Below are 26391 nucleotides of genomic sequence, written 5' to 3' on the forward strand. Positions count from 1 at the left end.
ATAACTCTAATTCTATAACAGCGACTATTCAGAGCCTCTCGCTCAATCGCTCCGGCAAAGTTAACGCAACGACGCTTAATAACGATTAACAAGAGCCTCTCACTCAATAATACCGGCAAACTATGCCAAACAATCGATAATTAACTCGTTCGCGATTTGCAACTTCTGCGCCGCGCTTATAGTGTAAGCCGCTTATATACTGAGCCGAGCAAACAGTTTGTTTACTCAAACCAAATAACCGTCATTATTGCACAAGGTTTTCAGCCTTCTATACCACGGTTGGCTACTTCGTTTACATTCCGTAATACCACTGCCGTAATAAGGTGACGTGTTAAATACCAAACTTACTTATTAGATATCAGTCAAGATGGCCGCCAAATTTACATATATGCGAATTCCAGATTTTTCCGTTCTTACGTGCAATTTGTTTACATAGGGGGGTTCCTAGGGTACCGTCCGCACGTCCGCTTGTCCGCTATAGGGTTACGGTCCGGTCACGTCATACGTCCGTAACAAGCAAAAAGTTCAAAATGGCCGACAAGTCGACTTATACTTAGTTACCTACGAAATATGTGTTTCCGGGTCTTTTGTTTACTTAGGGCGGTTTGGGGGGTATGGTTCGTATTCCGCCTAATCAGGCGTAGGCTCAGGGCCTTATTGCACCCTAGTATGACTAGAGTCCATGAAACTCAAAAATCAGCATTTTCGGATTTTCCCCAAAATTATCACTTTTTTCCCTCATAAGTGTTAATAGCTCCGGACTGGGTAAAGCTGGCACTACCAATCCTGGTTTGTAAATAGCTTAGGGGTGCCCTAAGGTGATGGTGACCCCAGCTTGGTTCAGCCATATCGGCTTCAAAAAATCGGGGGGGGGGTGGACAGATTTTCGGTCCCAACTTGTAAAAATTTTCAGATTTGGCCAAAATTACGAATTTTGTAAAACTCTATTTTCTTTCAGTTATAATGGATGTTAACGAATATAACAAGTTACTACACTACAAAAAGCTCTCTATGACATCCTCGAAGCTTCTTACTCGTGCAGAACGACATTTCCGAACAAAGCTTCGACTATTCACAATTCGCGATGGGAAACTCTACCGAGATGGAAGACGAGTCCTCCATAGCGAAGACGCGCTAGCTACTTTGATTATGGAACACCGGGATAGAAATCACCCTGATCGTTTACAGCTGGAAAGTTTTATCCGCACGAAGTACCACGTCGAGCGGTTACGACAATTCTGCAGGAAGGTGGTGGCGAGCTGTCGGAAGTGCCAACAGCGTGTCGGAGTTCGCAAGACCGGACCTATGGTTCACCTCGACAAGCGGCGGGTAGAACGACTGTGCAAACAATTGGGGATACCTTCTAACGGTACCCACCCGCTTTCTCCAGCTTTCAAAAAGTGAGTATTATAGTATATATCGCGTGCTACGTTTAAATACGATGATAATTAAATAACTGCATCGTTTTAGTTCGGAATCTCTTGACGTCACCCAGTTCCGAATCGAGACTCTGCGTACTGGTCATCATAGGTACAACTGCGTGTGCTTGGCTCTATCAGTAGTACTAACGGGTGCCCGCAACTCTGGCGGAATTATCGAGGACTGGGTGAAACGCCTGCGAAAATCAGGACCAGACCGTTATTTGTTCGACCTCCCCGATGGGGTTCGTTCGAGTGAATCGGTCGAAGACGTTACCGAATTGAGTTCGACCGACCTACGGATGCTTGCCCGGTCATTATCAGCGAATATTTACGTGTATATTAGTTCCCCTGGACAATCAGAGGGTCAATGGGAATGTTACACGGGCACGCACGCTGGCCCATCGGTTCCCGCAATCTACCTTGCATTTTCGGTCACGGACGACGGAACGGGTCATGTTAGCCCGGTGCGGAAAGTTGTCCCGAAACCACAATAAACTAAAGTCAAAGGCAAATATACAATACGATAGCTATGGTGATGCGATGATGATGCGATGATGAGATGATGATAATAATTTAAGTTTAGTCTATACAGTTTTAGTTTTACTCTCTTCCGCCCTCATTATTCTTAGCCATTCCTCCTCCGACTCATTTCCACTATTCGATTCTTCTCCCCTTGCAGCAAACAACCTCCCCTGTGCTATCTGTGACATACGGATCAGCACACGCGCTTCCATGTCTAACGACTTCATCCTCCCCTTTAGTTCCCGGTCTGCTAATTTCCTTTCCCGGTTTGTCACTAACACTTTCATGATTTTAACTCCTCTTCGAGCACCTTTATTCATTTTCACGTTCAATACAGTTTACTAGTTTGCAATATTACGAGTCAAATTATGGTGGGTTTTGGTGTTAAGTAAACAACTCAGCAAATTTGCATTATTGTTGGTTCCTCAACAACTCCGTCGGCCTTTGTGTTTATGGTCATCCTAATACGGTTAGTTCAATTTTACAGTTGCGAACATTCTCAAATGAACGAATTCAAATTAAATGAACAATTTGGACCCTTGTCCAGCAATTTTTGGCAAATCCCACATTCTGAATTCACGGTAGTAACAGATGGTCTCTAACCATTAAGTGGACGTGATCTGTTTGACCAACTAGGGTTAGCAGTTACAAAACTTCCATCTTCGAAAAGCATTCAGATAAACATTAATACAACTCAGTGTCCAATTATAATACAAAAAGCAAGAAAATTCCTTAATTATTTTTTTGTTGAAACATATTAAAAAATCTAGCTAAATCAAAGCTCAACAAACAACCAAGACATCAAAAAGGAAGACGATTTCCAATTATTTGCAAGAAAAAAAATGTAGAACATACATTTAGTTACTTGATGAAATACATATCATAAAACACTAACCAATTGTCCAGGTCAAGGTTTCATCTAACCTTTTGCAGTCACCGTTTGAAAACAAAATTTTATCACTAAAATTGACACCAGATTCAAAAATCCTTAACAAATTTTTTATAAAAAACATAAATTGTATAATCGCAAATATCAAATGCCTAAGAAAGAAACACTAATCGAATCATTATCCCAACAAATTGGTGATCCCCACCGCAAGACACTACTTAGTTTTTTTACTATAGAACTTAAATACACATACAGTCAATCAAATCAGAAACCTGAGACTGCAAAAAACTGCAACATCAACATAAAAGCGATGATATGACAGGCACCTACAGTTCGCAAAATGCAAATAGGCAATACTAATATGCCTGCATAACAACAAAAGGCGATGGACTATAATTTAATCGGACTTAAAAATACGTGCAGTTTTTTGACGATATTTTAATAGTCAGGAAAGGTACAGAAGAGCTCAAGAAACTTTTTTTGATTGTTTACGTCAACTGGATGAAGAAAACCTCAGACTCAATTTACCTACATTCCAATCCGCAAAAGTAGAAGTAGACTGTTTTGTCAAACAGATTTCACAAAAAGGAATCTTGCCATTCGAAAACAGAAAATCTGCTATTCTGTCAGTCGAAGCTTCAAAAACTCTAAAGAAGCTTCGATCGTTCCGTGGCTCGGTACATTATATTGCAGAAATCATTCCTGATCCATCTCAAAAAAGCAACACACTACAACCTCTCATACGCAAACCATAAAATTCGTTTGGACTGCAGCACACGAAAACAGTTTCGTTGAAATGAAAAAAGGCCTAGCGAACGCTACAGAAAATTGTCAATACAACCCGTCTCTCGAAACTCGCGTAAAATGTGACGCTTTTCCTGTTGGTCTTGGAGCTGCCTCAGAACAACTTAAAGTAAACGGGTGGAAGCGTATTGTTTATACATCCAGGTTTCCAAATTCATGTGAAAAAAGCTACAGGGTAAATGAACTGGAATTGGTAGGAGTAGTCTGGTCTATTGAATATTCTAAAAACTATTTCTTCGGACAACAGCTTAAAGTAATAACAGATCAAAGAGCCCAACTCTCGATACTCAAAAAAACCGCTTTAATTAATCAAATAAGAGCCGTCTAACGCTTTGAGTGGATCGAATTTTGCCCTAGCATTTTCCACTGAACACATGCCAGCTGTAAAAATGGGTCTTGTGATTATAATTCACGACATTCATACTAAAAAGCCAAAAGAGTAGCATTGTATTGTTAAGAAACCCTAATTATTGAATTAAAATTACTATCTGAATCTGCGAAGTCAATAGATTTAAGTTAAGCCAAACTGTACCCCATTTGCAAATTTAAAATTCATCATCGCGCACAGCAAATTAACACATTAGTTTTTACTGAATCAATTTCAGTAAACACAATTAAAACCATTGACCCATTCAAGCATGTATAACATTGAAATGTCACCCACTCAACAATTTCAAGCCTGAAAAGTCAACTCTGAATAAAAAACTCTAAAATTGTACATTCTGCGACGCAAATACCAACTCACGCAGTACTTGCTCAGCGACATACATCTTAGTTCAATAATACTTACCGTAAAAAGCGTACACATTCGGTAAGCGAGAAAAGCAATTAATAAGGAACAAATTCCAACAAACTGATATGCATTCCAATAATATTTTCAAATGTCAAGCAGCAAAAAAATTCAGTGCTTTCTGCCCATTTCGCTAATCAAAATCAGTTTCCTATTTTTAAATCTAAAATTAATGTTAAAATAAAAAACTATGACTTCGAAATCCAACGGGAAAAGAACGCCTAGAGTCAGATTTGGAGAATCATCAGACAACACACATCCTCCTTCATTTCCTATATCCAGATCGCCGACACACATTCCAAAATTTGGTAACATAGTTTAAAAAGTATTCAGTAAGAGTCTAATAGCAGCGTTAACCAGCGAGGACGGCGTTGTAAACGAGGTACGCGATTGCGTACTGACTAACAATTAAAAGCGACTAACCAAGATTAATCCTTACATCCATTCGCATTGACCAGATCGGCGTGTACGATCTGACTCTCTCTGTATCGATGAAAAGATACAACCAAACGCACTGCCAGAAACTCTAACTCACAACATTCACGTTAGTCAACCAATTGCCTAGGAAATATTTTGTAGGGTCACACATTGCTGGTGGCCCTACATGAATAGAGTTGAGAGTCAAATCTGCTGAATGTAAACATGGCAAAGCGTTTGGTAAGAATCCTAAACTGTTCATTCCGGCAAAATTTTTTTTACCTCATGTTCCATGTACTGAACCAAATTAAGAAATATAAAAATATAAGTTGATTCGGGGGCAATATTTGAAGAAAAAAGACAACGGATATATTTCTTTGCAACAATAGACGATTTTTCAAATAACCTACAGCAGATTTTCGATAAATCAAATGGCCTTAGTGTAACAAAGTTATTAGACATGTATAATGAAAATTATATAGTACATCGTGTATTCCACTTAGATCAAGCAAAATGTCTTTACAAATGGTTACAAACGTTTGTGAAAACAATAACTCAGATATAATTGAAGCACCAGTAAATGATGAACGTTTAATAGTAGAGCGGTTACTTCGGACCATTTAAAAAAAGAATTGCTGTTCTCAAAGAGGAAAAGGCAGCAATAAAATCAGTCTACTTGAAACAACGCTAAAAATGGTATTACATCGTTTGCAAATTTTTAAAGAGCAGACTACAACGATCTCGCTGTTCGAAGCAAACTTTGGTAGAAAATCTAGTACCACTCTAAGCAAAATATGCACTACCCCAAATTTTCAAGTGTCTCGTACGAAGGTGTTAAAAAGCATTGTTCAGAAGAACGCAATCAGTCCAGATTCTTTTTTATCTGATAAAAAGTGTATAAATGGCTACAGCAGTGACATTGAGGTTGAAAAAGGAATGACAAAAGCAACCCGAGTCAAATCAGAGAGAAAAAAAGTGAGGATGATGAACCACGATCGTTTCTCTCAAATAGTTTCCGCCCCACAAACGGTTTGTCTGAGCAAGCAAAGTGAGAACTGGCCCGAAAGCTCATGGGAAAAGGAGATCTAAGAAGAACTTAGAAGATCTCTATGAAATGCTGGCAACAAGATTCAATATAGTCAAAGTCAGACTAACTACGTCAAAAATTAGAAAGCCGGGAATACCAATCGTCACAGTCCACAACCGCAATATCGCAAAATTTGGTACCCAGTTTGAATGACAGGCTCCCCAGAAATTTGATGCAGTGAGACGAGGACCATGAGCAGCAGAAAAACTAGTTGATGAAAAAATCCAGACCAAAATCAAAGGGTTGTCCAAGAACCTGACGTTGGGACAAGAAGGTAAAACATAAACTCCAAGAACCGTCTGTGGAGTGTCCGCATTCCAATTGAAGACTGCAAGCACCAGACCGGAAGAGGTACCAAAGATAGCAAATTTCTCTCCAGTTCGAGAGACCAAGACCACTTCGACTGAGCAATCGCCAGGCCAATTTTTGAATTGCACAACCAATACTGCTCCCTATATGCCCTACAACAAGCACCATCTTCACACACACACAAGACAGAAGCAATCAGGCCCGATCGAGTGGGATGTTAGAAGAAGTCATGATTACTTCGGTAACTTCGATAATTCGTCTGATTCACTGACTGACATCCAACCAACACGAAAACAAAGAGCAGGAGATATCGAAAACTTGAAACCCCCATAAATTTGTTTCATAGAAACAGTGCAGGCAACCGCAGAACAAGTCCCTGAGGAAAAAAAAATTTGATAATGATTGGACCATTTCGTCCCTGACCCTCGAGTACGCTATTTTACTGACATCAGGAGCTTGACAACCGATGATGTCATCTCAGTGACAGTATATGAGACAAAACGCAATGATAATTTGGATTAAAACTGCTATGCAGTAAACTGTTAAATCTTTGTTCTATTAAATGTCACCAGCTATTCATAGCCAGTAAATATATTGTTATTACATATCTAAGAGGGACAATTTATTAGTATTGTCAATATGTAACAATTAAAGTTTCATGTCTGTGCAATTATTATGAAAATAACTGAGGAGTTTGTCATACGTATCCATCATTTAAAGGTTCGTGCAGTAAAATAGTTATGACATTTTATTTAGATTAAATTTATTTGCCCTTAATTTCGATAGCTTTGCATCTTATTCTTTATTCATAGTGTCTAAGTTCCCGCTTTATAATCTAATGTCTGTTCATAAATATTTCTCCGCGCATCACGATTAAAAATTTCTTCAAAATTGTTGTCTTGTTGATAACTAATTGACAATTTCATTCTCGCTTTAAATTCGCATTTTTCTTTCTCGCTTTAAATTCAGTTCATTAATTCTTCTGTTAATTCTGGCGCCGCAAAGGTAAGGCCGAAAGTAATTTACTTTCATGCTAAGCAAAATCAACCCAAGTTATTGAATCGTCATCTCGCTCCGCGAATAGGGTATTAATTGAGTAGAGTACCACAGTCTGATTGACGACATATCTGATTGCATATTAATAGGCGGTTTTAACTACATCTCTTTTATGAATTTTTTCAAATTTTTGTATTCTTAAAGCTTTAAAGTTAGTTAGTTTTGTTCATTTGTCGCTTATTTCGATAAACAATTTGCCTAACTGAATGATAATTAGGCGTACGGGAACTTAGGTTTTTTGATGAAGGATTTGGGTTTTTAGGTAATAGTTTCAATGTTTTATTTGCTATTTGTTTTCAAAAAAACTATAGCAAAATTTCAAAATTAAAAGTTTTGTGAATGATAACAAATTTTTATTGGTCTCCTAATGAGATTTTTTATTTGGTCTATTAGGTCATAATTTACTTGAAGTTTTTATTAAAATGGCAAGATTTGTTTTTGAATTCAATGATTTTGCAACCTTTTTGTTATTTTTGGATCTTTTGTATTTGCTGTTACTTTTACCCCTCTTGACCTGATAAAATCAGTCCTTTTTCAATTTCTAATGTTCATTCCCCCCCAGTTTAAAGACTTTGTGGTTGTTTAATCTTTTATTATATAGCCATGTGCTTTATCGACTTCAACTGCATCAAATTTCAAAAAGATTCTGATTTTCATCAAAATTCCATTTTTTAGTCAATTAAATTATTTACTTCTCAGTGGTCTCCGAAAATTTTCTGTGTCCATTCTAAGGACACATAGTTTGAAAAGTTATATCTAAAATTGTTATTGTCCTTGATACATTTGACCACGCTAGTTTTCGGAGGACGTTCTCAAATTGTTTTTATTTTTTTTGTTTGATCTTGCTTTGGTCATTTTGTTTTATTGTCTATCAAAGTAGCCTCCTACTTAAGCATTGTCGCTAATCAAGCCATTAATCAATCAAGTTCATTAGATTTTAATTTATCACTAACACAGCTCTGTTTTTTTTTTAAATTTTACCGTCAAGTTTTTTGTCACAACCACATGGCGTCTTCAGCGACACTCCAAAAGCATTTTGTTTTTTCATTCAAGCATTTTTGACTGAATTCGAACAGTTTTGGCGTGCCATCTCGACCATCTCGAATTAACATTCTCGCTCTCAAATTTATTCTTGCTAACTTTAGTCCAAAGCAATGAGGCATGTCTAAAAGAAAGTTATTTGATGACAGCTAAGAGAAACGAGGCAAACATAATGCAATTTCTTGAAAATGACATCTCAACAAACAGCAACAAAAAGAAACTTAGCCTCTTCGCGCATTTTTTTAATGTTCTTTTTGAAACTGCAAGTCTGCAAAAATTAGAGCAGTTGTTTTCTGGCAGCTTACTTTTTTTTGCCTCAAAAGAAACAAAATTTAACGGTCTTAGTTTGTAGCATAATTATCCCTGCTTAAATAATTGTCCTTGCAATTTATTATCTTTTTGCTGATCTTCGTGATGCGATTTTCGTACAAGCAATTGTTTTATTAATCGTTATTTTTTGACCAACGGATTTCTTGACTTTTTGATTTGGGAAATGCGAAAAACTGTTAAAGAAAGGCACTAAGTTGTTGATCTGCTCCAAGCGACAAGCCTTGCTGTTCTCTAAAACTGTGATTCATCGAAACTGTTGAGGAGTCACAGTTTCACGGCTGAACAGTAACCCCCACCCTGTGACGATAAGCTCCCTACGATTAAGCTATAGTGACTACGAGAGCCAACGACTCGCCAGATCTTTCAGAGCATCTCGTCCAACTTTAATCGGTTATGTTTTTCTTTTGTTTCTTAAAGAAATTGTACAGCGTGGTATGAGTTCGGTCATCAAACAGTGCACAAGGTCAAATTTTTCTCACAGATCTGAGGTAAAAAATAACTTTTTGTTCGCTTTAAAGGTTTTGGTGTCTTAACCCAATAACTATTTTTACGTTTACTTTCTCTAAAGTTCTGATAAATCCATGAAAGATCTTGGATTCCCACGACATCATTTCCAAATCCAAATAAGATATTGTTTGGTTCTGCAAGAACCACGCAAGTATTTCCAAATCTTGGCAGGAATCGTTTCTTCATTAAATACAAATTTTGTTGCAAATTTTACTACTGGTCACTAAAACAAATCAAAACCGTAAAACCGTTTTTGTTTGCCAAACAATGAATCCAAACAATTCTATAAAACAACACCTATATACCATATTTGAGCTATTTGTTGTTTGTGGCAACGACATAAGCTTTTTCGGCGCATCAAGTTATAACATATATATATATATATATATATATATATATATATATATATATATATATATATATATATATATATATATATATATATATATATATATATATGTTATAACTTGATTCCACAACTCTCTCTGATAGTGAGCTTAGTATAAATTCCTCAATGTTGCTCCATATTTTTAATTATCACATTTCATTGTCAACATTGGCGCTTATTTTTATGGCCAAATTGGATTTCTCACAAAAATTATTTTTGCGATAGAAAACTGACAAATTTCAGTTAGTAGCTCGTGATGATTTTTAAAGTAATTTGATTCGTTCATAAAAATCAGTTAACGGCTAAGCCACCCATCAATGCACTTTTGACATCATGCTCCCTTACATTTTAAAGAAAGCAATCAAATCAGTCTATCTGTTTTTCGTCTTTAATTTCTTTCTTATTGGTGCGACCAATTTTTATGGTAACCAAGCATTTTCATGTGTCACTCCATACTTATGTGAAACAATGTCTACATGCGGTTGAAAAACAGCTTTTGTCAAATTCTAGATGACAGTTTTATTTTCAATCAATTTTCATTCATTTCTCTCTTGTGTTCTTCTTTATTGATTTAGAAAAATTAGGTACGCAATTTCAATTTTCACTCTGTCTTGTGGAAAACAGTGCCAATTATTGGGAAAAGTGAACTTGTTTATTATAAACAATAATCCTGTTTTGGTAAGCATGAGGCAATGAAGCAGCAAGTTTCGTAATCCGTTCCCTACGATGACGCAAATTTTGTTCATCATTCACTAACTCAATTTTCCTTAGGTACAAAGGAAAACGCAATAATGGGGAGACAAAATATATTCAAATTATAATGAAAGAAAATCTATAAAACCAAATTTTCTCTATTCTACGCCAATTTATCGATCAGTTAGTGGCTTAATTAAGAAAAATTTATTGATTTCTGCGCACAAAATGTGCATTGTTAAGCGGTGAAATTGCAAATTTAAACAATAACTTTTGCAGTTGGTTTTTTTGAACTTGGATGAAACGTGAAGCAAATTAGTACCAATTGCATTTACTACCAAGTAGTTAGCACAAAATATTATAACTGATATAGTGTTATAACTGCATGGCTGATGGTATTACAGTACAGTGGTGGTTCTTTTGCTTGAAAATAAAGTTGGAAAATACAAAGTAAAAAATAAGACAGAAGTCTTGTACTAAAGCTAGATCGCGTTTATAAACACAAATAGTTTAGATCATAATTTAACGATGACAATATTTGATATGGATGAACAGATAATTTTGCAATCATGATGCTACCCCCAAAAGAAGTTAAAGAAAAGGACAAAAGCTGTCCATACATTTTTACAGATGTCATAACCAAACAGCTGGACAAATAGTTGAGCGATAGACACTTTATACCTGGCTACTAATCCTACAAATTAACCCCAAAAGTTTGAAAGTGGAGACAAAAATTTACGCGCCGATTTGCTAATCATTCCAAAGCGGAATTAATTACCGGTGCTAGGAAAATTGGCCGACAGGGCGTTTAGCCGACAAGGGAAAAATGGGAAATTTAGCCGACAATTTATCATAATTGGTCATAAAAGTCTCATTGGTCCATAAATCAGTAGTTCGGTTGTGATAGATTCATATCAAGTCCCACGGGCCGCTGAGGCATGGCCATGGGCCGCTGAGGCATGGCCATGGCCCGCGAGGCATGGCCAGATCCGGTTAAATACCTTTGTTACACTAGTTGATAGACCTTCGTTACGCTAGTTGATGAAAAAACTGCGGTATATTTTATCCGCTTACGAAATAGTGTTTAAATTGGCCAATCAAAGCTTCACAATAAGTTTTATTGCTCATTTTACTTAAATTGTCGGCTAAATTTCTCATTTTTTGGTTGTCGGCTAAACGCCCTGTCGGCCAATACGGCGGCCACCTTAATTACCCCTCATGGAAAGTTTTCAGGCTGATTTCATTTAATGTACGTGTGGGTGCGGTTGTGAGCTCAGGAGAAAGAAGGTGGGTGCTGTGCCGGGTCAAGGTTGTCTGGGGCAGTGGGGGGGGGGGGGGGGGGGGGAGTTGCTCAGCATCATGATTTTATAACTTTTTCGACAACTTCCTATTTCTTGTTATATAATATTCAGTACCCTGTCTTCAATATGTTTTTCATTAAATTTTTCAGACAGTAATTTTTAAATCTGATGATTTCATTTTTGGGTTATTTCACTCGTTTGTTCAGTCGCTCAGGTAATCATCATCAGCGTCATCTTCAACCCGAGTTTTGTCACCTGATTTTCTTCCCATCATGCCCTCAACTGGTGAATATAACCCACACATAACTAGGTTATAAGTAATTAAAGCCGTGTGAAAAAAGTTGTTCCTCAACAATTTGTTGTGCATTATCTTCTCGTAGAGGTCACTGCGGTTGTTCAGCTGCAGAACTTCAATTGACCTTTGGGTGATAATGAGGTCGAGCATTTCACAAGAGCTGCAGTTTTCATGGTACGCAAGTTTGTCTGATTTTTCGAAATGGTGACCGAATACGTAAACATAGGGCATGTTTAAGCTCAATTTTTTCTCTTCGTTATTGCGACTGCCGAAGACCATGTCTGATAAAACGTCAATTTTGAATAAGTTATAGTCGTGAGAAATTGATTTGAGCACCTAAAACAGAAGCGTCTTCTACAAAGTTTTGGCTTTTTTCTCATTGTGGTACAATAGTACATTTTTAGTTTGAGTTCCTTAATTCGGTGCAACCAATTTAGTTCAATTTCTGTTTAACTTAATTTAGTTCAATTTCCTTATTTTAATTTGTTCATTTATTCAGTTTAATTTTGAAGATCAAATCCAAAGATTTCATACTCGTTAATTTGTTTATATCCTAAGCATGAATTGTTGTCTGTTCACCTTGTCTTGTGATTGTCAGTTGCCGCCATTTAGTAATGTTATCTTGTGAACAATTTGTGAAGCAGTTTGTTAATCTTGCCTAATTTCATTCTACTCAATTTCGTAATTAAAAATAGTTGTCTCTCTCTCTTAACAAGATTTCGATCCGCCAAAGCCTAAATTCAGACGCATCAAAAATTTGGTATCTTTCGCTAAGCGAAATACCCGATAGATAGTTGAACGTGATTTCGCTCCGCCAAATCAACCTAAAATTTGTAACTCAAATAATCAATATTTGAATAACAAAATAAAGCTTGAATTCGCTCCGCCAATTCACTCTTAAATTGACCCAATAAAGAACGCTAATTGGCACTACGAAACAATTCAAATCTACAGATTCTAAATCTGTACGACATGGCGCAGTCAGCTCGAGATCTGTAGATTTGAATTGTTTCGTAGTGCCAATTAGCGTTCTTTATTGGGTCAATTTAAGGGTGAATTGGCGGAGCGAATTCAAGCTTTATTTTGTTATTTAAATATTGATTATTTGAGTTACAAATTTTAGGTTGATTTGGCGGAGCGAAATCACGTTTAACTATCTATCGGGTATTTCGCTTAGCGAAAGATATCAAATTTTTGATGCGTCTGAATTTAGGTTTTGGCGGATCCAAATCTTGTTAAGAGAGAGAGACAACTATTTTTAATTACGAAATTGAGTAGAATGAAATTAGGCAAGATTAACAAACTGCTTCACAAATTGTTCACAAGATAACAATACTAAATGGCGGCAACTGACAATCAGAAGACAAGGTGAACAGACAACAATTCATGCTTAGGATCCAAATTACACTAATAACTTATGTGGTGATTTCGCACCGCGAAATCCAGAACATTCTACAAGCACGCAAATTGACGACTCAATTAGCGAATTAACGATAAATAATTTAAATTCCATCCCCAAAATCGAAACAACTAACATTCCTCACTCGCTTTTTGCCTTAAACCGACCCACCGAACAGTCACACTCTAATCTCAATCAATTTCAACGCATCGCAACAAAATTCAAGAACGTATATATGATGTCTCAATCACCATCTGACGACGACACACTGATGACTGTAAAACAATCGACACCTTCGAGAGTCCGATTTGCAGAGGCGGGGCCTTCTACTGTTCCAGCGGCACCTGTGACCCCCATTACACCTACTACAGACACAACAGCCACTTCGCCTTCGGTAGACGACTTGTACATGGATTCCTTCAGTTTCGCGCTGTCAAAAATCTTCTCAAGCTCTCTCATGGCCAGCCTGACAACAAAGGACGCGATCTTGAAAGAGATTCGCGACTGCATTTTGACGTCCAATGAAGACAGATGCAGACAAATCTCACCCTACATTCATTCCTTCTGGAAGGACTTACACGTGAAGAATGGGTGTGTTTGCATAGACGACAGAATTGCACTCCCACATGCAATCAAGGATGCGTATGTAGATGCAATTCACGCAACTCATCCTGGCACATGGGGAATGACGGATATGGCGACATACGCGTGGTGGCCATACTTGCACAGGGATATTGCCACCAAAACAGCAAAGTGCAACCCATGTGTCAAAATTGGTAAAAATTTAAAACCTATTATACCAGCAAATAAATGGACACCATTAAAGCTATGTAAAGTTCCTAACGAGGAGATTCAAATTGATTTTGGAGGACCCATTTATAATGGGAAAAATCAAGAGATTTATTTTCTTGCATGTATTGATCGATTTTCGAAATTTCCAACAGCAAAGGTGTTTGATAGAGCCAATGCAGATAATATTTCAAAGTTTCTTCAAGAATATGTTTTGCTACACGGTATACCCCGCGCGATTAGATTGGATCAAGCTAGATGTCAAACGGGGCATCGAATTAAAACATTCTGTAATCAAAATAATATACAGCTTATCGAGGCGCCAATACATGACCACAGAGCTATTGGTTTGGTTGAAAGACTCATTCAAACAATCAAGAATCGCTTAGCCTGTATTAAAACGGCGGCGCAAAATCAATTTAACATGAAAGCATCCATAAACTCAATAATTTATCACTTACGAATATGTCTTCAAAAGACTATTGGAATATCACCTTTTGAGGCACATTTTGGCAGAAAAGCGAATACACCATTAAGCAATATAACGACTAATCCAGATTCAAAAAGTTTAACTTACAAAAATATTCTTAACAAATATTTAGATTTGGAGACTGTCAAATGGGACCAACTCATCACAGAAGACAAATGGGACAATGATGAGCGAAGCGACATAGAAATGGAAATAAACAAGGACAAGCTGGGCAAAGAGGCAATGAAAAGGCAGAGAGACGACCCAAATAAAGAATCGAGATTCCTTTCCCATCCCGATGTTGGTCAACCGATACCAAGGACAGAATCGTCACGGGAGCTCAAATTGGCAAAGAAAAAACCACAAATAAAACGATCAAAGAAAAGTCTCGACGGTCTCTACGACGTACTTGCACCAGGATCGTCAGTTATTGAAACAACCGAAAACACATCAGTAACCAAAGAACCGGGCAAGAGAGAGGTTACTATAATGAATTCTGACCTCGCAAAGTTCGGCACAAAGGCGGAACGAGAAACAGATTTGCAAATATATGCAAATAGACGCCCGAAAATCCCCACGGGAAAAACAACGGAGGAAATAATTCATCACCATGCTAAAGAATTAAGAAAAAAGTTGGAAGGTGGAAAGAAAATGAAACACCAAAAAGTGGCAGATGACGTCAGCACAGTGTCGTCCATTCACTCTAATGTAACCCGCGCCCTCAGAGTAAGAATGCCGACCAAGCCAAAGACACAACAAACAACGGCGCCGCGAAATCAAACCACGGAGTCAACTAACGATCCCGCAGTGCCAATGCAACTACCAACTTCAAGCATCATTATCGCGGAGCCACCCAGCAGACCGAAAAGAAAAGCAGCCACGAAAGCATCCGCAGTGCTAATTCCTCCAAAGAGAAAACACTCTGCCACTTCAACAACAGAATCGGATGAGTCTGTAATCCCAACACAATCATGTCCTCCGGTAACACCAAGTACTTCAGCAATTGGAAAACAGAAGAGACGGCAAAACATTAAAAAACAACAAATCGAAAACAAGTCCATAATTTCTGCAATACAAACGGCTGCGGCGCAATCCAATCAAGAGGAGTCAAACTTCACAGTTGGCCCATGTTCCCCAACAACTTCCTACCCCACGCAATTCTACGTCTCTCCGAACTATGAGGAACCCGAGTTATCTATGACAGTTGGCGAGGCGGAAAGGTATTATGAAAGCGAAAGCGATTAATGAGTAAAACTGACCATTCAAAACTTTGTCTCAAACATTACAGTATTAATTATTTAACAAGTACATATTTCTTACTAATTTTCTGATAAATAACATGTTATTTATTTCCGCCAAGGGGGAAATGTGGTACAATAGTACATTTTTAGTTTGAGTTCCTTAATTCGGTGCAACCAATTTAGTTCAATTTCTGTTTAACTTAATTTAGTTCAATTTCCTTATTTTAATTTGTTCATTTATTCAGTTTAATTTTGAAGATCAAATCCAAAGATTTCATACTCGTTAATTTGTTTATATCCTAAGCATGAATTGTTGTCTGTTCGCCTTGTCTTGTGATTGTCAGTTGCCGCCATTTAGTAATGTTATCTTGTGAACAATTTGTGAAGCAGTTTGTTAATCTTGCCTAATTTCATTCTACTCAATTTCGTAATTAAAAATAGTTGTCTCTCTCTCTTAACAAGATTTCGATCCGCCAAAGCCTAAATTCAGACGCATCAAAAATTTGGTATCTTTCGCTAAGCGAAATACCCGATAGATAGTTGAACGTGATTTCGCTCCGCCAAATCAACCTAAAACTTGTAACTCAAATAATCAATATTTGAATAACAAAATAAAGCTTGAATTCGCTCCGCCAATTCACTCTTAAATTGACCCAATAAAGAACGCTAATTGGCACTACGAAACAATTCAAATCTACAGATTCTAAATCTGTACGACACTCATTAACGCAATTTAGTGTGACGGCAAATTAAAGCTTTTCCAGGACCATTGCGGTAGTTATACCACTAGGGTTTTGCAGTAATATATGGGAGAGGGGTTTGGAGTTGAATGAACAACTAAATTTTGTTGCGCTGTCATTTTCCCAGGTTGTTCATCACAATCAAATGTTAGTAAAGGTTGGAACTCATTTACAATCATGAAACCTTAACTATCACGCTAATCGCACTGCTAAACTTGAAATCATTAACGATCATAATAAAAGTCAACTCATCTTAAGAATAAGATAGCTGATTTCTATCGAATGTTGTTGCAAGGAAATTTGTTATTTGTTAAAATACCAGGAAAAGACTGAGGACGGGGGGCATCGTTACCTCATTTACCTATTTATGGAAAACATTAACGTTCGACTAAAAGTTGATTGATAGATTGACCACCGTCTGTCTCTTCATACCCAATATCGGTCGAGCACAGTCTTTTTTATTAAACCGACCTCTCAAATAGGGTAGCATTACAGACTAGCGCCGCTACCAAACTGGAACGGACCATTCGGTCCATTTCACCTATCGTTTTCCACAAAAAGCATATTAAAACATGCAAATTTGGCTCAAAATGTGAAATATGGTTACGAAAGATTGGTTAGGAAATTGATTCAATTTTTGTCATCAGATTCCACAAGTTGTGGAATCTGGTGACAAAATTTGCGCCTCAGATTCTGCACTTTAAAACTAAGACACTCCAGTGTTTGCAGTATTCAATTTCCACTCGCTAGGTCCCTTGGACTCCACAAAAAAGCATTCAATTAATGTTTGTTTGAGTTGCTAATAATCCAACTTCAGAGACAATTTGAAAACAACAAATCTAGCTGACAATGCGGGAATATTCAAATTACAAGGTGCATAGTTATACAAACTATCTTGTACATTACACATTTGATTATATAATATAAATTTTTATAAGAGAAAAACCACATGCAATTAATTCAAACAAAATGTTTTGATATTAAAAATTATGCTAACAATATTTATAAAACTTTTACTTTTGTTTTCTGTTAATCTGTAATTAAATTTAACTGTTAAAAATTGAAGGAAGTTGGAATTAAAAACCGTAACTTAAAGTCTTTAAGGCCACCAAGAACCTCGTCTGATTCTTTTTTTTTCTGAAAAATCCCTCAAACCTATTCAGACGTATACAAAACTGTTAATTTGAAAAGTCTCATTTTCAGTTGTTCTTTGGTTGATCTGTAATTACTACTCTACTTTTTGGTTTTCAATATGCTAGTAACAATGATGGTAATCATAAGTGATTGATTTAATCAAATCATTTTCCATACCTAATTGATCAAATTTTTCATCATTGCACAATTGCTAAGGTGTCTTGCATCGATAAGTTAGTTCTAATTACTATTATTATTCCTTTGCGCGGGTCTTAATTACTATTTATTAGAAGCTTAGTCAATTACAAAAACAGTATAACAAGAAGCAATTACAAATATCTCTGAAGATGGATTACTGCCGTTTTAGCAAGATCAACGTCAAATAGACAAATTTAATTTACCAAAAAACATGCTCACATGCTTAATTGTGGAATTTTGTGACCAATTTTGTCACCATATTCCAGAAAATAGGCCATTTTATGGGATTCGGGATTTAAGTTAATCTAGTTTATTTTCCATTTGGTAGGGGCGCTAGTCTGTAATGGGGAAGTGTCACCCCTGTATAATACATGTGTAACTGTTATTGGGGCTTTCTTATCACTTGATATCGGCAACAACGACCAAAATCTCTCATTATTCGCTGTTATCTCATGACCGTAATTTAGAATACAGACATTCCGTGAAAAACTTAAAAATCTGACCTTGACAATTTCGGCACATTTGATTGTTGGTTCGTCCTCCTCGTGATAGAACACAATCACAAACGGGAACCGCATGTGAATGAACTCTTTGACCTCGTTGTTCAGGTCGGCTACGAAGTAGTTATACGCTATCTGCTCTGTGATGTTGTCTGCGTAAAAGAAATTGGCCAGTGTCTTTTTCAGTTTCTCTCTGTGCTTGTCAGAGATCAAATCTGGCAGCAGCCGGGTGGGGTCGTTGCGCGACTCAAAGTTCATCTCCTCTGCAAACAAGAGGATTACATAAAATTTTTGTTCTACTTCTTTTCGCCCCAATTTATTTAACACCGAGTTTTTTAACGCCATATCTTATCGCCATTGTTAGAATATCGATCAAACTATAGTCTTAAACTTAGTGAGAATTAGAAAGAAAGTTTGACTTACCAGATTAGAAAGACAAGCAATATGACTTCGATCAAAGAAATTATATACATGAATCGTCAAGAAATGGTGCTTAGAATCAATATTCGGTTCAAATTGGTGAATCTCGATAACTATTATTAGAGTTAGATTAATTGATGTAAAATCTTCCCAGCATGTTTTAAATGATGATGATATCTCCGGAAGTGTGAATGAATCCTTAGAAAAGTGCAAATGCATTGCATTTATGGTTCCCTTTGCGACTGATTTGCAGAAGCAAACCATATTGGGTAACCTTTGCTACCCCCACTATAAATCACGGTGCTAAGATTAGTTTTGTATCTGGATTTTTTCACACTGATAATGGGTATATATACAGCTGATGTTTGAGTCTTTTTTCATCCCCAAACTCAAATCACCATCTTGATCTAATAATCAGATCTCTCCTGTAAATCTCCAAATTCAACTGTAAAATATCATTTTGTTATTCTCTCATTTTTGAGAAATCAATTCTTTTACTTAGTTAAAACTGCTTTTTATTCCGCTTGCGCAAGTCCATAACCCAACAGGTTATGGGCTCAGCAATTTTTTAAGTCATAAAATTAGTTTCCAAAACAAAACTAATTTGTTGTTGACAGTCATAATCCTTTTCTGCTTAGTACCTTTTCTTTTCACAACTGTTTTGCCTGCTCAAACTCCAATGGATCAACAGACAGTGAATCTGCTGACCTACACAGGAAAGGCACAGGACTTTCCAATCTGGAGCACAAGATTTGTGGCTATGATGCAGACGAAGGGACTCTACAAATCACTACTGGGGACAGAGGAGCAACCCAATGAGCCTGCGCCACTGGCCAATGGGGCAACCAATGATGATAAGAAGAACCATAAGGTGCTGAAGGATGCATATGAGAAGGAAGTTGCAGACATCAAGGAGAAACGGAACAATGTGTGGTGCCATCTGGCACTGACTCTAGATGCAACAACCCTCATGCTGATGAGACATGACTGTGTCGGAGATGATGGCATTGGAGATGGAGCAATGGCTAGGAAGCTTTTGCAAGAGAGATTTCAGAGTGTGGAGCGCCGGCAATGGTGACTTTAGTGGCACAGCTCGCTCGACTGCAGCTCAAGGATTCTGAGAATTTGGACAGTTTCTTCATCAGAGGATAGGAGTTGCTCACAAGGTTACAAGAAGCAGGGGAAGCAGTCTCAGAGACCCTCTTCAACGTCTTGGTCCTCAATGGTCTGCCAATGAGGCATGAAAGTTTTGTTATACAGGAAAGCTTCAACCGGGCAACGAACTTCACAGAGTTGAGGAAAAGGCTGCAGAACTTTCATGAGAGCACGGTGCGAAGACACAAGGGACAAAGTGGTTCAGTGGCACTGGCAGTGAAGCGTGACTTTAAGAAGGGACTCAAGAAAGGAAACTGCTTTGTGTGTGTGGGATCCCTGGACACTTTGCCAAGGACTGCAGGCAGAAGGAGACAGCACAATGCAGCAAGTGTGGTGAGAAGGGTCACCTAGACAGGGCATGCAAGAGACAAAGAGATGGAGGCAAACATGAAACGGTGGCAATGGGTCCAACATTGGCTACACCAGACGAGGAATGCTGGGCAGCTCTTCCCCACTGGAAGAAAGCAGGCATGCTAGTGGACAGTGGTTGTACAGATCACATAATGACGAACATCGATGCGTTCCTGAACTTTGTGCCCATTCAATCAGTGGTCAGAAATCCCAACGGAGAGGCTTCCAGAGTGGTGGGCAGAGGCTGTGTGAGGATCAGCATACCCTCAAACAAAGGGGAATTCCAATGCAAACTCAAAAATGTTTTGTGTGTGCCTGAATTTTCTTCAAACCTCTTATCAGCCTCAAGATGCACGGAGTGGAAACATAGCTTCACTTTCGAGAAAAGAAATAGCTGCATGAAACTCCAGACGGGAACTCGGGTAAAACAAACACAAGAAAATAATTTGTTTTTGTTATCATGCAGCGTTCTAGAATTCAAGATGAGTTCCAACAGCGTGAAACTTGACAGTGCAAGGAAGTGGCACAGACGATTGGGTCCATTTAAATCAAGCGGATGTGGTCAGGAATGCACCAGAGTCAGTGGAGGAACTCGATGATGTGTGCAAAGTGTGTGCATTGGCCAAGATCACAAAGACTCCGGTACCAAGAGTGGCAGAGACCCAAGCAGAAGAGAAGCTGGAGAGGGTGTTCACAGACGTGATGGGACCTTTCAGAGTAGAGTCACTGTCAGGGTTCCGGTTCTGCATAGTGTTTGCAGACCAGTACACGAAGTTTGTGTTTGTGGAATTGCTTAAGGCAAAGAGTGAAGCATCGGCCAGCCTGAAGAAATTTTTTCTCAGTGTGGGACGCCCAAGAAGCTGAGGCAAGACAATGCGAAGGAGTTTCCCTCAGAGCAGTTCAAGACGTACTGCTTAGTTGCAGGCATTCTACACTGCTGGAGATGGCTAGATGTTTGCTCATTGACTCAGGACTTCCCAAGATGATGTGGGGAGCAGCAATTCTTCACGCAGCAAGGATCAGAAACTTGGTTGTGAGACGAGGAGAAGAAAAATGCCCAGCAGAGCTGATGAGAGGTATAAAACCTAAGCTTCCAATTAGTAAGTTATCTATTTTTGGTTGCACAGTCTTCATTAGGAAGAGGAACAGAGAAGTCAGCAACCTAGAACCCAAGAAACTGGAAGGAAAGTTTGTGGGTTATACTGAAGGAGAAATCGGATACCTGGTGTACATACCCAACACACGCAAGGTGATGGCAGTTCGAGATGTGATCATCAAGGAGTCTGAAGTGGGCTCAATCCCTGACAACAAAGAAACGGCTGACCTACTAGATGATGGGTCGGAACTGGGAATCTGGCACCCAGATGATGGTCATCAAGACGATGACAACAGAGAACGACAGGACACATCTACTGCAATAAAGGAGGAGTGGCATGACGCAGGGAGCGTGAATACTCAAGAAACAACACTGAGACAAGAGGCCTCGGATGTTGGAGAAACAGCACTAGATGAAGGATCTACTGCAACAAGAGGGAGTCACAGAGACTCAGAGTCACTGGAAGACAGTGACACAGAAGACTTCTCACAGTTGGCTTCAATGAAGATGCACTGAAACACGCGGACAGAGCAGAGCCCAGACGAGGGACACGAGCAAGGAATGTTCCGCAATTTTTTGGAGACGTCAGGACCCATCTTGCTGTGACTGAGCGCAACTATGTGGAACCCAAAACAGTCAACGAAGCCAAGCAAGGTGACGATTTGGACGAGTGGCACCGTACGATGAAGGACGAGGTCAAGGCACTCCAAGACAACGAGACTTGGAACCTAGTGAGACCACCCATAGACAGGGACGTCATACCGGGCAAATGGGTCTACAAAGTGAAATTGGGAACCAGTGGTCAAGTGGACAAATACAAAGCGCGCTATGTGGCGAAAGGCTTCAAACAAGTGGAAGGACTGGACTACTTTGAGACTTTAGCGCCTACTTGCAAGCCAGAGACATTCACGATTCTACTTCAGCTATCAGCGAAGCAGGGCCATGTGATGCACCAATTTGATGTCAAGACTGCTTTCCTGCACTCACCAATCGAGGAAGAAGTGTATCTGGAACAGCCACAGGAGTTTGTAAAACGCGGATCAGATGGGGAGAAGTTAGTATGTCGACTAAACAAATCAATTTATGGTTTGAAACAGGCTGCTAACAATTGGTACAAAGAGCTGGCAAACTTCCTTCTGAGACAGGGGTTCACCAGAAGCAGGAACGATCACTGCTTGTTCCCAAGATCAGAGGCAGAGGATTACACCTTCATCTTGGTCTGGTTTGACAACATCATAGTAGTTTCAGGAAGTATGACAGTGGTCTCTGATGTCAAGAAGGCACTAGAAGCAACCTTTCACATGGAAGACAGAGGGAGACTACACTGATTTCTGGGTCTAAGAATCGGACGAGAAGAGGGCAAAGTCACAGTCGACCAAGAACGCTATATAGAAACAATGCTTGAGCGGTTTCAAAGGGATCAATGCAAACCCTCAAGAACTCCAGCTGATTTGAATTTGAAACTTCAGACAGCACAGAACGGAGACAAAGAAGTGGACCAGAGGATCTACAGAAGCTTGGCTGGACCACTTCTGTATCTGGCCAAACAGACGATGCCAGACATCATGTTCACAGTCAACATTCTGTCCATGAATGCAGCTACCAATCAACACTGGATGTGCGGAAAAAGACTTCTGCGATATCTTCAAGGTTCAAAAGGTTTAAAACTTACTTACACAAAAGAAGCTAGTTATGATTTAGTGGGGGAAAGTGATACAAACTGGTCTGATGACATGAACGCCAGAAAATCAACGACGGTCTACAACTTCAATCTCAACGGACGTGGCGCAGCACTCAGCTGGGGTGTCAAGAAGCGGGCCACAGTTGCTCTTTCTTCATCAGAAGCAGAATATCAGGGCATGGCAGCAGCAGTTCAGGAAGCACTCTACCTGAAACAACTTCTAGAGGATTTCGGCATCCAACGGAAACGTCCAATAGCAATTGTAGAAGACAACCAAAGTTGTATCAGACTCTGCCAAAACCCAGTCATGCACAAAAGGAGCAAGCACATCGAAACAAAGTTTCACTTCATCCGGGACAAGACGGAGGATGGGGTTATTTCAATTCATTACGTCCCTAAAGACAAAATGGCAGCGGACGTCTTCACAAGGTCCTTACCCGTTTCGAAAGTGGAAACATTCAGAGCAGTTTTGATGGGAACAGACTCTACGCAATCAGCTCAAGTCTGAGTGGGGGTGTTAGAATATTGATCAAACTATAGTCTTAAACTTAGTGAGAATTAGAAAGAACGTTTGACTTACCAGATTAGAAAGACAAGCAATATGACTTCGATCAAAGAAATTATATAAATGAATCGTCAAGAAATGGTGCTTAGAATCAATATTCGGTTCAAATTGGTGAATCTAGATAACTATTATTAGAGTTAGATTAATTGATGTAATATCTTCCCAGCAAGTTTTAAATGATGATGATATCTCCGGAAGTGTGAATGAATTCTTTGAAAAGTGCAAATGCATTCCATTTATGGTTCCCTTTGCGACTGATTTGCAGAAGCAAGCCATATTGGGTAACCTTTGCGACCCCCACTATAAATCACGGTGCTAAGATTAGTTTTGTATCTGGATTTTTTCACACTGATAATGGGTATATATACAGCTGATTTTTGAGTCCTTTTTCATCCCCAAATTCAAATCACCATCTTGATCTAATAATCAGATCTCTCCTGTAAATCTCTAAATTCTACTGTAAAATATCATTTTGTTATTCTCTCATTTTTGAGAAATTAATTCTTTTACTTAGTTAAAAACGCTTTATTATTCCGCTTGCGGAAGTCCATAACCCAACAGCCATCGATCATTTCACCCCGCAAACTTTTCACTACACAAAAAATCCTATCTCAGAACGCTATGTATCCTCTAGTTTAGATGTTCAAACCAAAATTCTTTACACAAACCCTACGTAAACCTAGTGTTTACTGTTAATAGTACCAATTACATAAAGGATTTAAATCGGAGTGAGATAATAGAGAGATAAAAAAATTTGGGCTAAATAATAGAGAGTTAAGCAAATACCCAAATTACCCTAATTCCAAATTACCCAATGCCATAAAACCCCTTTAGCTACCTTTGATATTTATGTTTGATAGCCCGAGTACACTTAAGCAGTTAGCATTCCCAGGTTTAGTTGTGCGATCCTAGACCGGTCTGACCAGACAATTTGGGTCGCACACCCAAATTACATGGTCTGGGAAACGCTTGAGTCGCGCGATGGTCTGGACAATGGTTTTGCAGGCTTTATCATAAAAGTGTGAAGTTTTCCCAAATTTGGACGATGATTAGACCATCTTAGGGCGCGTACAACAGTTACGTGCAACATACTTTAGATGTACTGAAAAGAATGATCGCGCAAAAGTCTAGAAAATGTCTGCGTCAAGGTGTTATCATGAGTCCAAGTCTGTATTTGGAGCTGATCAGATACAATTTATTTGGTCTGACGCAGTTTGCGGAGAAGGTAAATCTGGAAAACCTGAATATAGGCGTACAACCATTTTGTCAGGCTGACCAGTTTATGGGTGATTAAGACATAACTTCTGATTCTATCAATGAACTGTTTTAATTTTTTATGAAACCTTGTCAAAAATCAATAAAAAATATAACACATGAATTTTTTTGATCCAATCCCAGCTTAATGGAACTATATGCTCAACTGGCTTTTTGTTGAGTCAATATTGCCGATCGATATATTTATTGTACGGAGCTGTAAGTAGTCTCATTAGAAAGCCCGCCAAGCGTACAATTTCAAAAAAATTGTCTTTGTTTTCGTTTTTTCCGAAGTGTTATCAAGTTTTAAATTTTGTAAACATCTGAATGGTTTGACTCAAGCGGTTTGACTGAATTTTTGGCTAGACTTTTGAGACTTCACTTTTGTGTCTTGAAACATGGCGCCAAATATGCTTTTAAATCATAAATAGCCTACAAACACATGCAAACTTCTGACAAAATTTTTATCTACCCAGATGATGGCTAATTTACTTCCGCTTCCGCTATTAATTGGAACAATTAAGTGTTTGAAGTAGAAGCCAGATAAAGAGGCCAGTTTGTTTATTGATACAAGCTAAAGTGATTCGCATTCTAATGGTGCGCGGTCTTTTTTTTCTTAAAAAAAATGCACGTTTTTACAATCTATTGAATTTTTATGCCGAACTACATATAATACACTTTTTCTATAGAGTCTCATTAATGAGGAATCCAACGTACGTTCAATTGAGACCCCATAAGCAACTCTTATATATGTTTTCAGAGAGGAACTCAAGCTTCTAGGGCTCCCACAAAGCATTTTCGATTAACTTTTTACGAATTCTTGAGTTTTGCCTGCATCTGTTGTTTTTTTTGCAGGTGTTACGAATTAGTCTCTTTATTCACTGGTAAATCGGCTATCCAATGAGCTATTATTGAAACTTACTATTGTTTTCAGTTGCTAACTACTGGCTCCTATGAAATTCAAAATAGCCATTTTCAAAAAATCAGTAAACGACCATTGTTTTTGCACAGTATGTGAATTTTTGAAAGTTTCTTTTCTCTTTCTCATTACCGATTCTCCTTGTTTTTGTTATCAAGCCATATTGCTTCATTTGTTGATTACATGACATTGAAACTTCCCCAAGTATACCAAAAATTTTATCAAATTTATATTTTGACAAATATTAGACATTTTGAACAAAAAAAAACGTACTCGGACTGACAAGCTGATAAAATTAATCGGCAATATAAAGAATGACTGTTAAATTTGCTATCAGAAGTCATCAGGTTGATTTCAGAAGTGCAAAAAAAGAGAGTCACAATTAAGAAGTCACAATTAAGCGTCTATTGGGAACAATGAGGCTCGGTAATGTGCGTTTGCACATGATGTTCCGACCCCGCTCATCTACATTTTTCACTTAAATGTCTACCAAATGAGGAAGAGATTAAAAAACTAACATATCAACATATCGTTCAACAAACTACTAAAAGAATGAAACAATCTACTCTAGAGGGCCTACGAGACCTGTTGCTACCATAATATGACTACCAGAAAAGACGACAATAAAAA

At 38.3% G+C, this 26391-nt stretch overlaps 1 protein-coding gene across 1 annotated transcript in view; it reads right to left on the minus strand.

Moving 5' to 3' along the window:
* Positions 1 to 11595: 11595 nt before the first annotated feature.
* The window catches only part of LOC142338533 (uncharacterized), a 60996-nt gene continuing 46200 nt past the window's right edge, over positions 11596 to 26391 (minus strand). Inside the window, exons 7-8 of the mRNA XM_075388319.1 lie at positions 18324 to 18583; positions 11596 to 12186 (exon numbers count right to left, since the gene is read on the minus strand). Coding sequence (XP_075244434.1) covers positions 11758 to 12186; positions 18324 to 18583 — 689 coding nt within the window. The 3' untranslated portion in view covers positions 11596 to 11757. The remainder of the gene's footprint in view (positions 12187 to 18323; positions 18584 to 26391) is intronic.

The sequence above is a fragment of the Convolutriloba macropyga genome, chromosome 4 (assembly GCF_964194025.1).
Source record: "Convolutriloba macropyga chromosome 4, txConMacr16.3, whole genome shotgun sequence".
Lineage (NCBI taxonomy): Eukaryota > Metazoa > Xenacoelomorpha > Acoela > Convolutidae > Convolutriloba > Convolutriloba macropyga.